Source organism: Typopeltis vanoorti, chromosome 1 (genome assembly GCF_054136105.1).
Source record: "Typopeltis vanoorti isolate ZY-2024b chromosome 1, IOZ_Tvanoo_1.0, whole genome shotgun sequence".
Taxonomy (NCBI): domain Eukaryota; kingdom Metazoa; phylum Arthropoda; class Arachnida; order Uropygi; family Thelyphonidae; genus Typopeltis; species Typopeltis vanoorti.
Window position 1 is genome coordinate 91,014,565 of NC_143549.1, and position 14,240 is coordinate 91,028,804.

At 35.0% G+C, this 14,240-nt stretch overlaps 1 protein-coding gene across 1 annotated transcript in view; it reads right to left on the reverse strand.

Annotated features, from left to right (window-relative positions):
* Positions 1 to 8,624: 8,624 nt before the first annotated feature.
* Positions 8,625 to 14,240, reverse strand: part of EMC4 (ER membrane protein complex subunit 4) — a 36,224-nt gene continuing 30,608 nt past the window's right edge. Inside the window, exon 5 of the mRNA XM_090392156.1 lies at positions 8,625 to 8,906. Within this exon, the coding sequence (XP_090248282.1) occupies positions 8,868 to 8,906 (39 nt within the window). The 3' untranslated portion in view covers positions 8,625 to 8,867. The remainder of the gene's footprint in view (positions 8,907 to 14,240) is intronic.

Consider the following 14,240-nt stretch of genomic DNA (forward strand, 5'->3'; position numbering starts at 1 on the left):
GGTTTAGTCCCGAAGGTGCGGAAAGAGGGGGAAAATAGTTCCACTGCATAAAGGAGGATCCAAGACTACGGTTGCAAATTACCGACCGATCAGCATATCAGGAGTCATTGTCAAGGTCTTGGAAAAAGTAGTCAAGGGAAAAATACAGGAATGGATTGATAAAAATGAGATACTGTACAGGGGACAGCATGGCTTTGTGAAGGGTAGATCATGCCTCAGTAACTTGCTCAAGTTTCATAACATGGTGACGGCTGAACTGGATAAGGGTAATGGGTTTACAGTGATACTGCTGGACCTGGCAAAGGCATTTGACAGGATACCATATGAAATTCTAATCCATAAACTATAACATATGGGAATGGATATAGGATTGGTGAGATGGATAGGTGGGTGGTTGAGGGAGAGATATCAAAGAGTAGTTTATTCAGGAGTTGAGTCCAAAAGACGGCCTGTGACTAGTGGTGTGCCGCAGGGTTCTGTTCTTGGACCACTGCTGTTTAATTTGTTCATTAACGATATAGGGAAGGATATAAGTGGAACAGTTCATTTGTTTGCTGATGATGCAAAGTTGGGTAGGGCAATAGTGAATGCAGAAGATGTCAAAATCTTGCAGGACAACTTGGATAGATTGGAGTTCTGGGCTAAGGAGAATGGATGTCAATTTAATGTGACAAAATGTAAGGTTATGAATTTTGGGGTGAAAAGATTAGCAGCAGTATACCACATTCGTGGAACTGTACTCCAGGAGATTGATGAGGCCAGGAACTTGGGAGTGTTGGTGGATAGGGAGATGAACATTGCAAAAGTAGCTAAATCAGCTCATCAACTCACTTGGTTGTTGAAAAATACCTTGATGAACAGAGACAAACAAGTTATTGTATCCTCTGTACCGAGCCTTAATAAGACCTCATCTCGACTACTGTGCCCAGATTTGGTCACCTAGATTCCTTCTTGATGGGGAGGAGGTGGAGAGGATCCAGAGGCGAGTGACTAAGATGATAGCAGATCTATGGAATGAGCCATATGAGAACAGGTTGAAGATTTGCGGGTTGCAGAAATTAGTTGATAGGCGGAAAAGGGGAGATATGATTGAGACATTCAAATTGCTAAAGGGTTTCTATACTCAGAGGATATTTTTGAGATCAGGACTGGTGATGGGAGAACTAGGGGACACCTATGGAAGCTGGGCAAGAGTGTGGTTAGCAAGGGTGTTAGAGCTGGGTTCTTTACTTTTAGAGTGGTAAATGAGTGGAATAAGCTTCCAGAGTCTGTTGTGGGTGCTAGGACAGTGAGTGAGTTCAAGGCAAGGTATGATAGATACTGTGAGAATGTTGTATACTTGTGAGGACATGATATTTAGGGCCTCCCTCGATGAGTCTAAGGACTCCCTGGAGTCACACGTAATATAATAATAATAATATTCCTCAGTTATTGTTTTACCCTTTTCAAGATAATTAATAAACAAAATGCTTTTATCATCGCAAAACACCGATGCCATGATATTTCCTGCTGATGAAACAGACTTTGTCTTCTTTGGCACTGAACAACCGGCTTCTGTCCACTGTTTTGACTGCTGTTTGGATTCTGGTGTTTAATGGTGAATCCAAGTCTTATCCATAGTAACAAATTGATGCACAAAATCACTTTTATTCGTGTTAACATGCTCCAAGCACTGTTCAGAGATTTTCTTGCAGGTGCGTTTTTAATCTCTGCTGTGAGCAAGAGAGGCACTCATCTTGTGAAAAGCTTTTTCATTTGAATTCTACATGCAAAATATATCCTACAAGTTCTTTTGAAATGCCTATAGTCTCAGCAATTTCACACACTTTGACTTGCCGTTCATCCAATACCATATCATGCACTGATCAATGATTTCTGTTGTTACAATTTTTGGACGTCCTTCACGTGGATCATCTTCCAGGCTGGTACAGCTATGTTTAAACTCGGCAGCCCATTTCTTAATTGTCGAAAACGAAGGAGAAGAGTGCCCATAAACTTTTATGAACTTCAAATGAACCGCATGATAGTCGATTTTATCCATTTCAAGGGATACAGACAACACTTTTGCTTCAGACAGCTGTATAAAACAAACTACTTGATAGAATGACTTACAAGTTCACATGGATACTTATGACAGATGTGCCAACTTAGGAAAAAAAAAAAAAATTGGGACGATAATGTTGCCATCTATGGTCGAGGCTGAGAACTTTTCAGACCACCCTCATAAAGATCTTATCTTAACTTCTTAATTTCTTGTCAGTCGTAACTCCGAGTTATAATCATTTGCTTGAGCTAGTCATCACTTTTAATCCTTTAGTCTACAATTTCACCCCCCCCCTCTTAAGGTCGTAACTATGCTACTTTCACATGTGTGTAGTATAGATTCAGGAATTACCCCTGGCTGGAACCAATTCCTTTGTCTAACTAGCTGACTTTCTCTTACACTGATCTTTAAAAATTTATTTGTATAACGACTGCGCCATTAAAGATTGCGCAAAGGAATTGTTTGTCTTTCTTATGCATGTAAGAGAAATGCTCAGAGGAACACGGAATTATCTCTAATATTCAATCCTAATTCAAGCAACATTTGATACTTAAAATTAGTCAGTCGTGGTTAACTTTAAGGACACACACACACAGAGGTTCTATATTTTTATGAGAAGTGCATTGGTAAGTCGAAGTCAGGCAAGTTATTAGCAAACAAAACAATTTATTCATACTAAGGCATGGTAATTACAACATAAGAGAGAAAAAGGATCTCACATATCAAATTTATCTGGTTCTTATCAATTCTGCTAAGTAACAATACAATGCACTGTGTGTCTGGTTCTCAAATTACTTAAATCAGCATTTCTAGCCTATAGCTTAAAGATAAGGACAAAATATATACATTCATATATATGTCAGACGTGGTTAGTTTCACACACACACACTTCAACTCAATTTAACTTAGCTCATTAACAGAATTATGCTTAACTAAGCTTCACATTCAATCTCCCTTCCAACATTAACACTTAACATTGACAAATGCTCATGACTCTGTAGATAACAATCCCACAATAATTTATAAGTACAGTTTTCTGACTTCACAACTTTACATGATGCTAGCAACTATGTAATCAACATTCCCTACTCTAAGGTTCACAATCCTTAACAGTTCTACATTAATCTTACTTGAAACTTTCTTAGCCAGTTCAGCATTCAAGATCCTAGAGATCACGAATATAATCTTCTTCTTTCCCGTTAGAACCGAAAACAGACACTATTCCATGGCTATGACGATACAGCATTCTCGGAGATTGCTTAAGGAACTTCTTGAATAGGCTGACACTGCCGTTAAAAATCTCCTATCATTGTTGAAATACTGCTAGCGGGATATCCTTCCCCCTATCCTTGGAACGGCTGGACTCAGGAACCTCTTTGAAGCGACACTGGAACAAGTCAGGAACGGAGAGCCAGGAGCAGAGCACCTGTCTCCTCTTTATTCTACCTCCACGGCCTTGAAACTTCTTCAGATTGAGTTCCCTGGATGTTCTATCAGGGGTTCCCCCCCCCCACGAAATCACTGAGTCATGGCAGAAAAAACCCCATAACTCGATGACCTTCGCGATAGCCTCAGGTCTACATTTCTAATCCTGTCCGGGCTATCTCTTTGTTTGTACAATATTGGCAGTCAAATAATTTAGTAATTCATTCTAATATTTTACCAGATTACATAAAACACTTATGAAAAAATGTTAATTAAACTACAAGTAACATCTTTATAAATTTCAAGCTTTAAAACATTTAACAGGATAATAATAATGAGATAAAAATGTTATGAAGTAATCTGTGACAAATTATGCTACTTACTTAAATGCAATCACGTGGCTTCACCTGCCTTTATATTTTCATTTAATTTAGATGTAGTTATGTCCAGTATGTCAATTACTTTGCCCATACATACTATTGGAAATAAACTTGGCTCATTACTTTAAATATCCTTTTAAATAATATTTTCAGTTAGCTTAAGATCAATGACATGGGAAATGCATCAGTCAACAGAGTTTTCTTATAAGCTTCATTTATTCCAACATTTCAATGACAACTTATTTCAAATTTTCATGTGGGGGTGTATAAACAGCAACCTCACCGAAGTTGAGGATTAACAGTACAGAAGTATATCATGGATGAAAAAGCTATACGTAGTTAGATTACTGATATTTTTAAATGATAATAAGATTGATGAGAAATGATATGTTTGAAATTGGAATGAAAACTGGTGATGATTAGTTAGTAGTAAAGATATAGTTCAGGCCTAATCTTTGTTTTCTTCATTCGTTCTGAAAGCGGCATGCATTAATTCCCAGAAATGTCCAGAAGATCAGTCATCCCATAAAAAGATTACAGAATAACATCTTCCTGAACTCAAAATGATACAATTTATATTCTATTGGACACAAGAAAATTCAGATATGATTATGTACATAATCTTCATATGAAATAAATCCATCCTTAAAAAAAAAAAATAATAAATAAAAATAAAATAAAAAAAATTAAAAAAAAAATGTACATTAATCAAAAGTAAATTTTTAAAAATTAAAGAGATGTTCCCTCCCCACCTTTTTTGTAAAAAAAAAAAAAAATCATGCCCTCTACAATTTTCATAAAATAATACTAACCTATAGTTTTCTTAGCATGTACATTTCATACTAGTAGATCTCAGATGTTCTCAGTTTTTTGTTAATACAAATTATACTTCATAACTAAAAATAAAATAGTACATAGAGATATTTTTAAAATTATAAACTTTAATTTAATAATTCCTTTACAACTTTAAATTCCTGACTTAGTATATTAATGACAATGAAAATATTGCATAAACATATGTAATAAAAATGAACAATAATACTGACCATTACTTTGCACTTGCCTCCCCTCCTTCCCAGAGAGGGTCTATGTCCACCCCCATATGGGGAATGCCCTGCAGTATAGCACAAGAGCTCGTGTGGCCAAATTATGACATTTCAATGAAAACATTGAATTTCTTAAGCAAATCACTTTTAATGTAGTTATTGAAAATACCCTCAACAAGTGATTTTTGCAATTCATTCTAAATGACAAGTTGGATCAAGACTGAAATTCTGAATCGGCTATTCAAAATATCAATATCACAGTGTCTTCGAACCAAGTCATAAAGAAACCATGTTATTTAGTCTTTGGTTGGAACAAAATGTTCCAACCAAAGACTAAATAACATGATTTCTTTATGACTGTAATAGAGTTTTTATGTAAAATCTTCACAGTTTTGTGTATCTACAATTTTCTTTCTGTAAAACTATAGATACATACTAAGAAATACATTAGGATATTAGATGAGTAGAAAGCAAACACAATATTCATAGATACAATGTCTAATACACTGATAGGTTTATTGGTACCAGATATGGTATGAGTATCACAAACTATATGAGATTTACATTCAGGTTGTTAAAAGTGAAAGTCAAATGCTGCATTCTCCCTGTGAATGTGCTATAGTGCTGGTCAGTCACTTCTGATTAATATTTTGCTAAACTCAAGATGGCCAATAACTGTATGTACTATATATTACTTTTACACTGGCTTCTTTCTTTGCTCTTTATAGCACAAGTGAGTAAATGGCTAAAATACATATTGCAAGCAACTATTTTTGTTGTTCAACAGAAATAATAATTGAATGCAATTCAAACACAAATTTTTCTATTTCATAGCATTAGCTCACAATGATTTAATTTTATCATGAAAATGAACTTATTAATACTGTAGGATGATTAGGTAGAAGATTGAGCCATCAAAAGTTTGTTGATAGAGTTACTCGAGTTCCACGATTTTATATCTACTACGGTGGAATCTCACTAATCCGAACCTTTTTAGTCCGAACCCTCCAGTAATCCGAACTGGGGTTTGAAAGAAAAAAGTTTTATTTATTACATATTATTATATTGTGTACTATTATTTTTATTTAATAATTATTATTATTTAATAATTATTATTATTTATTTTATTATTATTACAGTAGAGTATTTTTTCGCGTTGTCGATTGTACGGTTATACAGTAGGTCTATTTTGATTTATTGTGTGTTCACGTTTGCCTGGGAAGCCGTCTAACCTGGAGCAATTCGAGCATCATGGAAAAAACTGTGGCCTTCTTGAATTTACCAAGATAACTATGGTGATACACAAAAAGAGGAAATTCAAAACGTGCATAATTTGGTTAAAAATATAAACCCAGATGTTAAAATTTCACAAATAGATGTTACGGAATGGAAAAAAAGTAACACATAAAGAGGCAGTTGACAGTTTTAATGTGTGTATAGAATGGGCTAAGCAGAATGATATGCCATTCCACAAAATTTTATTGCTAATGCAGCTCCGAGAAGAAGCATTCAAAAAAAGTTTCCAAGAGGCAAAAGAAAATCAGTGACTTTTTTACAAAGAAATAAAAAAAAAATTTTTGTGTTATTTTGTAAAACTTTTTTTTGGTACAAGAATTGCATACAAGAAAGTAATATTTTTTACACAAATTAAGTTATGTACTGATAGTTTTTTTTTTTTATTGCAGTTTTATTAAATCAGAATCCTCAACAATACGGGTACATATAAACTAAATTTTTTACTAAAATAAACTTGTGTACTGTATTATTTTTTAAGTTTTACATTATAGTATAGTAGCTTTTTTTCTATCTGATACTACATTTATTTACAGAATTAAATTGATGTACCATTAGAATCTGATTTTTGTCTTAAACGCTAGTTATTGTTGTCTCTTGGGTGAAAATTCGCTAATTCGAACTTTTCGTTAATCCGAATGAGCACGGTTTTTATTAGTTCGGATTAGCGAGATACCACTGTACTGCTTTTACAACATATTCAGATGTAGAGGTTATAAAAATCAGTAGATTTTGCCTAAAAAATATGCTCTGAACAAAAATTAATTGGAAATCTAGAAACTAGAATAAAGACATTAATAATAATAAGTCAAAAAATAAAAATTTTAAAAACGAAAGAAACAGAAATCTTGAATGCAGTTTCCAAGAAGTTAAAAGGCTTTATAGTTAACTCCTCTTTTAAGTTAAAAGGTCATGTATAAACTATTCTAACAATTATGAGACACATGCAAGATATCACAAAATATGTCTGCATTAACAGAAATTAATAACGCAATTGTTCTACACATGCACATAACTGCTTCAATGCATTATGAGATTTTCTACTAATTTCTAATAGAGCAGTGGTGGTATTCTACTTCACTCTGAGGAACTATTAAGTTTCACTAACTCATACATACTCAGCTATATCCATTCCAATTCATCCTATAAATTTTCTGTTAGGTTTGAGGTTCTTCGCAGGCCATCACACCGAGTGCAAGTAGTGTGAATGAATTCAAGAATAAGTATGATAGCTGGTGAGTGTGGTATGTGGCCTCCCTTCAGTAGCGTAGCTGGGGGGGGGGGGGGCAGTCCGCTGCAGGCAGCACTTCGAACCTTTTTGAACTTTTACAGTTAATTAATTCTAAAATACAGTCTCCAGAACTCATTTTCAAATATTGTAATACCGCTGCGAATTTTCCTCACAATTGCTGTAGTGTTGCTAGTTGTGAGAGGAGTTTTTCTAAATAAAATTGATTAAGAATTATCTACATTACTATGAAATAAACTTTGCCAATGTCATCGAAGATTTTGCTAACAGAAAAGCAAGAAAAATAACATTATAATGTTGAAATTAAAGTTTTACTTCGAAAATTAACATAGCGTTTTAATTTATTTCCCTATATGTCATTTTGACTTTTTGTAGTATTTTTGCTGTATTGAGAGGGGCGGCAAACTCAGGGACCACCCTGGGCAGCAACAGCTCTAGCTACACCACTGCCTCCCTTGATAAGTCTCTGACTCCCTAACTCTCTTAATAATAATAATAAAATGATCCTGCATCTTGGATTTAAAAACTTTACGAATATGGCAACATTTATGCATGACATTCTACAATCTTCTTCTTCTTCAATTTTTCCGGTTTGGCATTCTAGTTAAGTTTTGGCAGTTAATCATATCCACTTGCTGGCCTGGATGAGAGCAGATAGTATTGTATATTATGATTGTAGATGTGTGGCGTTCAACGGAATCAATCTGCCTGCTTGTGAACAGACAGCCTGAGTTAACAGCTAATGTTTTAGTTGAAAAGTACTTATAAAGGTTTGATGGAATATTTACAGCACCAGGAAAGGATTAAAACTAATTTTAATGCTTCCAATTTTCATCTATCACTGAGACATCTTCAGGGATTACAAATAAATTTTTAACAACACACTCAAATACAATACAGTGCTAAGTGAAACACATAGGTGATCTAAAGTCCTATCTAGGTGGAGTACCCTCTATGGGTGTCTGTAGATGGCCTAGGATGTAAAGCAGGATCTCTGATAATTAATGTTTCCCAAATTTTGGGAAGTTTTATTTAAAATTTGTTTTCATCATTTTCCAGTGATGTAAATCTTCCATTAAATCTCCAACATGATGTCCTCACAGCACTTAAGCCACAACACATGGATGCTGTGTTAATGTGTATATGACTTACTCTTAAATAGTAAAAGTAAATAAATCATAAAAACATAATTATATTAACTTTTATTTACAGGATCGTCCACAGCGCTTTTTTTTAATATAAACATAATTGTAACTACCTCATCTATTTCATTTATATCTAAATTTCAATAAATATTTTCAGTACATATGTAATTATTTAAGAAATGTGTGTTATTAGGACATACACAATTCTTTAGTTTTAGGATATATTACATCTTCAAGTTTGAAAAATTCAAAAGAACAATGCAGTTATTTTACATGTATGGAAATTCAGTGAAATTCAATTCCTCCTCCAGCAAACTCCATTCTCTGAAAAAAAAAAAAAAAAAAAAAAAAAAAAGAGAAGTTCTTAAAAATAGAACAAAAAAAGTAATAGTTTTAGTTCTTTTATTAATTAGAAAATAGAATCACTAACTCAGCTTAGAATTTTAGTCTCCAGAAATGGTTAGAACACAAGCTAAACATAATGGTAATCCGAACTTAAGCTAATATATGTAAAATTCAAAATGAAAGGAATCAAGAATATAAGGAAACTTGATTATTATTATTATTTTTGGGGGGGGGGGGACAGAGAGGCATCAAACCAACAAATAAGGAGAAATTATTAGAAGGGAATGATAAACGAACATGATTAAGGAGAAGTATTCTATGAGGAAGGATGTAAAGAAGTTGTTAGAAGCAAAACTGAAGAGCAAGAAGGTGAAGATTGTAAGTCCCTCACCAACACTATGATAGAGACAAACTGAGAAGGCATTGATAGCTAAGGAATCAATATGTACGCTGTGCAGAAGGAATGATGCACATTTGTGGATCTGTGGTCTGTGTTTGATGGAAAGAAGGATTTATATAATACTAATGGAATGCATCTAAATGGTTTGGGCATTAGGTGTCTAAAGAGAACTTTGTTCATTGAGCATATCGAAGTGCAAATGCAGGAAAACTTATGCAATTAGGGTGAAAGCAGGTGAGTTTGTGTGGAAGCACCCATGAGGCGTATGAGAATGCCCATGTGTGAGAATCTAGTCTCTCAAGCAAAAATAATGAAAAGGGTCGTCAATTCAGGAAGTAAAGGTGGGTGAGGGGCTAAGGGGATGTTATAGATTCTATATATTAATGCCAGAAGTATCAAGACAAGAGGGAGAAGTTTTGGGGATTGGGTAGTGCAACCTTGATGAAAGTTAGCATTAGTGAGACTTGGCTAACAGAAGATGATGTAGTTACAGAGACAGAATGTGAAGGGATTTAGTATTTTCAGGGAAGATAGGATGGGGGGGAGGTACTGTTGATGATAGCAGATGAATTGCAACCAAAAAGAATGGGAGATAGTGGGAAGGGTAGCTGGTCATTTGAAGCAGTCTAGTGTGAGTTTAAGGCCAGTAAGACAAAATATACAGTTGGTTGTTGGTATAAGCTAGGGAGTTCCATGCATGATCTGGAAGACGTGCATCGGTCAATTAGTACAATGAGTACAGGCTGAGTGATTATTATGGAGGACTTCAGCTATGGAGATATTAGATGGGAATTAAGAAAGATAACAATGCAAGAAAGAAATAGAATTTATACACCTGCTGAGAGATAATTATTTGATGCAGCATGTGATGGAGGGGAGTAGGGGGAATGAAAGTATTGGACCTGGTCATAGGATCAGAAATGCTATCCATAACCAAGGTTGCCAGATTGCCTCCGACTGGCAATAGCGACTATGCAGTCTTGACTTGGGAGATTGTAAAACATGAGGAATATTCTACCAAGAAGAGGTATATGTGGAACTACAAGGCAGGTGATTATGACAAGCTTAGGAGGAAGCTTAAATCTGTGCCATGGCATAAAACACTGCAGTGGAAGGATGTTAATAGTGCATGAGAGATAGTTAAGGGTCGTCTAAAGGAAACAATATTAAATAATATACATAAGGTAAGGATGGTTAATCAGATAGGAGTTAGATGGATGAGTAATATCATTAAGCAGGAGCTGTAGAAGAAGAAAATGCTGTGGAGGGTATATAAAGAGAAAGAAGACCAGCAAACTCATGAACGGTACAAGACTCAGACAAGAAAGGTGACTAGCATTGTACGGAAGGCAAAATCAGATTATGAGAAGAATCTAGCTGAGCAGGCAAAGGAAATCCCAAAGAGTACTTTTGTTATATGGGAAGTATGAGGAAGAATGACCATGGAAGATTATTATTATTATGTGACACTTCCAGGGAATCCAAAGACTCATTGAGAGAGAGTGTGCCAATAGCATCGAACGATTGGTCCCTTCCAACTACTAGCCACGCTCAAACTTGCTTAACTTTTTTTGCATAAGCCATTAGTAGCAGAGGCTCTACCAATCGACCAATCTTTGCTGGCAAACCTTAATGATTGATGATGGATATGAGGTGACAAGCAGATAAAATAGTTGAGTTACTGAGTGACCACTCTGCAAGGGTATATCATCCTGGTGAGGTTACTGCTTTAAGATATGTGACAGACACTAATGTAGGAACAGGGGTGGATGAATTTTAGGTTCTTAGGATATTGCACAATCTCAGTATAAATAAGCTGTGGGATTAGATGGGATATCAGCTCAGGTTTTGGAAGAATGTGCAAGAGAACTGGCAATGCCTTTGACTAGGCTCTTTGAATTTAAGTTTCAGCTCTGGTAGAGTTCCAAGGAGGTGAACCCCCCACTTGCATAAAGGGGGTTCTAAGACTGCAAGTAACAAATTATAAACCAATCAGTATCTCAAGTGTTGTGTTAAAAGTACTGAAAAAAAATTGGTCAAAATGAGAATTCAAGAACGGGTGGATAAAAATATGATACTGTATGAGGGACGACATGGCTTTGTGAAGGTTGGTCATGCCTTAGTAATTTACTATCTTTTTATAATACAGTAACAATAGAGTTGGATAAAAGGAAATGGCTACATGATGATTCTGCTGGATTTTGCAAAGGCATTGACAAATTAGAACATGGGGATGAATATGACACTGGTTATGTGGATAAGAGGGCGGCTGAGGACAGATATCAAAAAGTGGTATATGGAGGGACAGAATCAAGGCGAAAACAAGTGACTAGTGGTGCCTCAAGGTTCAGTGATGGGACCATTACAGTTTAATATTTACATAAATGATATAGGAATAACTTGGAAGGAAATATTCAGTCGTTTGCTGATGATGCAAAATTAGATAGAGTAATAGTTAATCAAAGCAATGTGGAGAGCTTACAGTATGATTTAAATAGGATGTCAGTATGAATAAAAGATAATGGGTATCAGTTTAATGGAGAAATGTAAAGTAATACATTTTGGGATAAACAGATTATAAGCTGTGTGTCACATTGAGGCACTGTACTCCAGGAAATAGATGAAGATAGAGATTTAGGGGAAAGTGGTAAGCAGAGAACTAAAGTTTAGAGAACATACTGCTAAGGTAGCCAATAAGATTACTTGGCTATTGAAGAACACAAAAAACACATTAACAAGTACAGATAAGGAAGTTGTTATTCCTCTTTATAAGGCCTTGATGCATCCACACCTGGATTACTGTGCTCAGGTCTGGTCTCCTGAGTTTCTTAGGTTTGAGGAAGAAGTGGAGAAGATTCAGAGGGGGAATGACCAAGATGGTTAGTGATCTGTGGAATGTTCCCTATGAAAATAGATTGAGGGTGTGTGGATTGCAGAAGTTGACTGATAGGAGAAAGAGAGGGGGATATCATAGATATCATATAATAATAGTAAGAAAAATTTTTTTTACTTATGCTCTTGCTTGATATTACAAAACATTAAAAATTATATGCATTCTTAAAAGGTATAACATGCAGACTGTTTCTGGCCTTACCAAAAATTAGCCACCTTTATCTGCTCACCAAAAGATCATTTCTACTGTGTATAGTAATCCATGCTCCTGCAAACTTAAATATTTTGGAATGAGAATTGCTTATATCCATCTATAACAGGGATGGGGAACCTATGGTCCTTCGGCAACATGTGGCCTTTTCTCATATTTTGTCAATTATATATCTTCGTTATTTACAAATTATACATTCTCAAACAGCATGTATTTTAATTAATTATATTTAAAAAATCATTATTTTTAAAGCACAATGTTAAGAAATCAACCACTACTATCGATCTACCCTTATTCTATGGTTGGTGTTTATACTTATTCATTGTTCAATGGGGAGAATGTACAGAATTGATGTTCTTAATAAATTTAAATAAATTTATTTTAAACTTTCAACATGACGTTCTTAATAGTTTTAACGATAAATGTTGGGAAACAAAGCTTAATTTGCATAATTTAGTAAGTGCATAAATAGATGGTACTCCTATGAGAGGAAAACATGAAGGATTTGTTGCATTGCTACAAAATGAAATAAAAAATTTCGATAACATGATTTCATTTCATTGTATATTACATCAGCAGAATCTTTGCACCAAATCTACTCTTTTAAAAGGCATTAAGGAAAGCTATTTGTCATGCATCATCCATTTCAAGTCTTTATATCATAGCAAACAAACCTGCTCTTCACAGAAACAGTTATTTCTTAATTATATCCTAAAAATAAAGTTTCAGAACATCCTATGTAAACTTATATTTTTTCTTGACATTGGGAAACTCAATATTACACACATCAGACGGCCTCACATTCCTGTGGTATGCACGTTTAGCTTGCTCGTTCCTGACAGACTGTCTTAGGACCACAATTATGCTTTTTAGATAAGTAATGTGGGCTATTTTTCCACTGATTAAACACCTGGGATATCTCACCTTTTGAGAAACCAGTCAGCTCTGTGGTTTTCAAAATCATGGCTCCAGCCAGACGAGCAATGACAATAAGTCTTTTATCAAACTCGAAAATTGATTTTCACATTGTGATCAATGCTATTGATGATTACTGACCAGCAACATTCTGAAATAGTTGCCCAGAACATGTGGTGACACGTGAACAAGAATTTTGCAAATATGCTACGTAAGTGACATTTATGTATATTTGTATAAAGATTTCTAATTCAGTGACCAGTATGTGTATATTTATTTATTTCATATCCAAACACAAGTGGTACAGTAGTAACTAACTGGTACAACATTATTTACAACAAATTAGGATACATTACAAATGAGAACAGCTTAAATTTAATAGGTAAAATAAGAAGGAAAAAGAAACTATATATATATAAGTTATTTACAATAAATATGGTCAGATGTTCCTCCAGTATCTTGCGCAATCAACTGCACTTTCTCTGCAGGACGTAAGGTACTCATTTGTGCAAGGCTGAAGAAGGGGGCAAGAAAGGTGTTCCAACTGGTTTCCCCATATGATGGATGAGGTTTTGTTTTCAGTGTCCTATCATTCGTAGTCTGTTGAGGCCTTTCCAAGTATTCCAGTCCAAGTGCGTGCCATGTGGAAGATGTTCAGCTGTTGGAATATCAGTATTACTCTCAGGGTATTATGCAAACCATTGCTGAAGTCTAGTCTCTAGAAGGTTTTTAGGTGGTTCAACAGTTGCTAGAAAGCCGTCAGGATCCTAGTCTTTGGGACACTGTAGTTTGGCCAAATAGTGGGTGGCACTCATCATTCATTTGTCTGCTCCTCTCATCAGCTGGGAATGCAGATCTTCAAATTAAAGGGGGTGGGGGGGGTGCAATACCAACC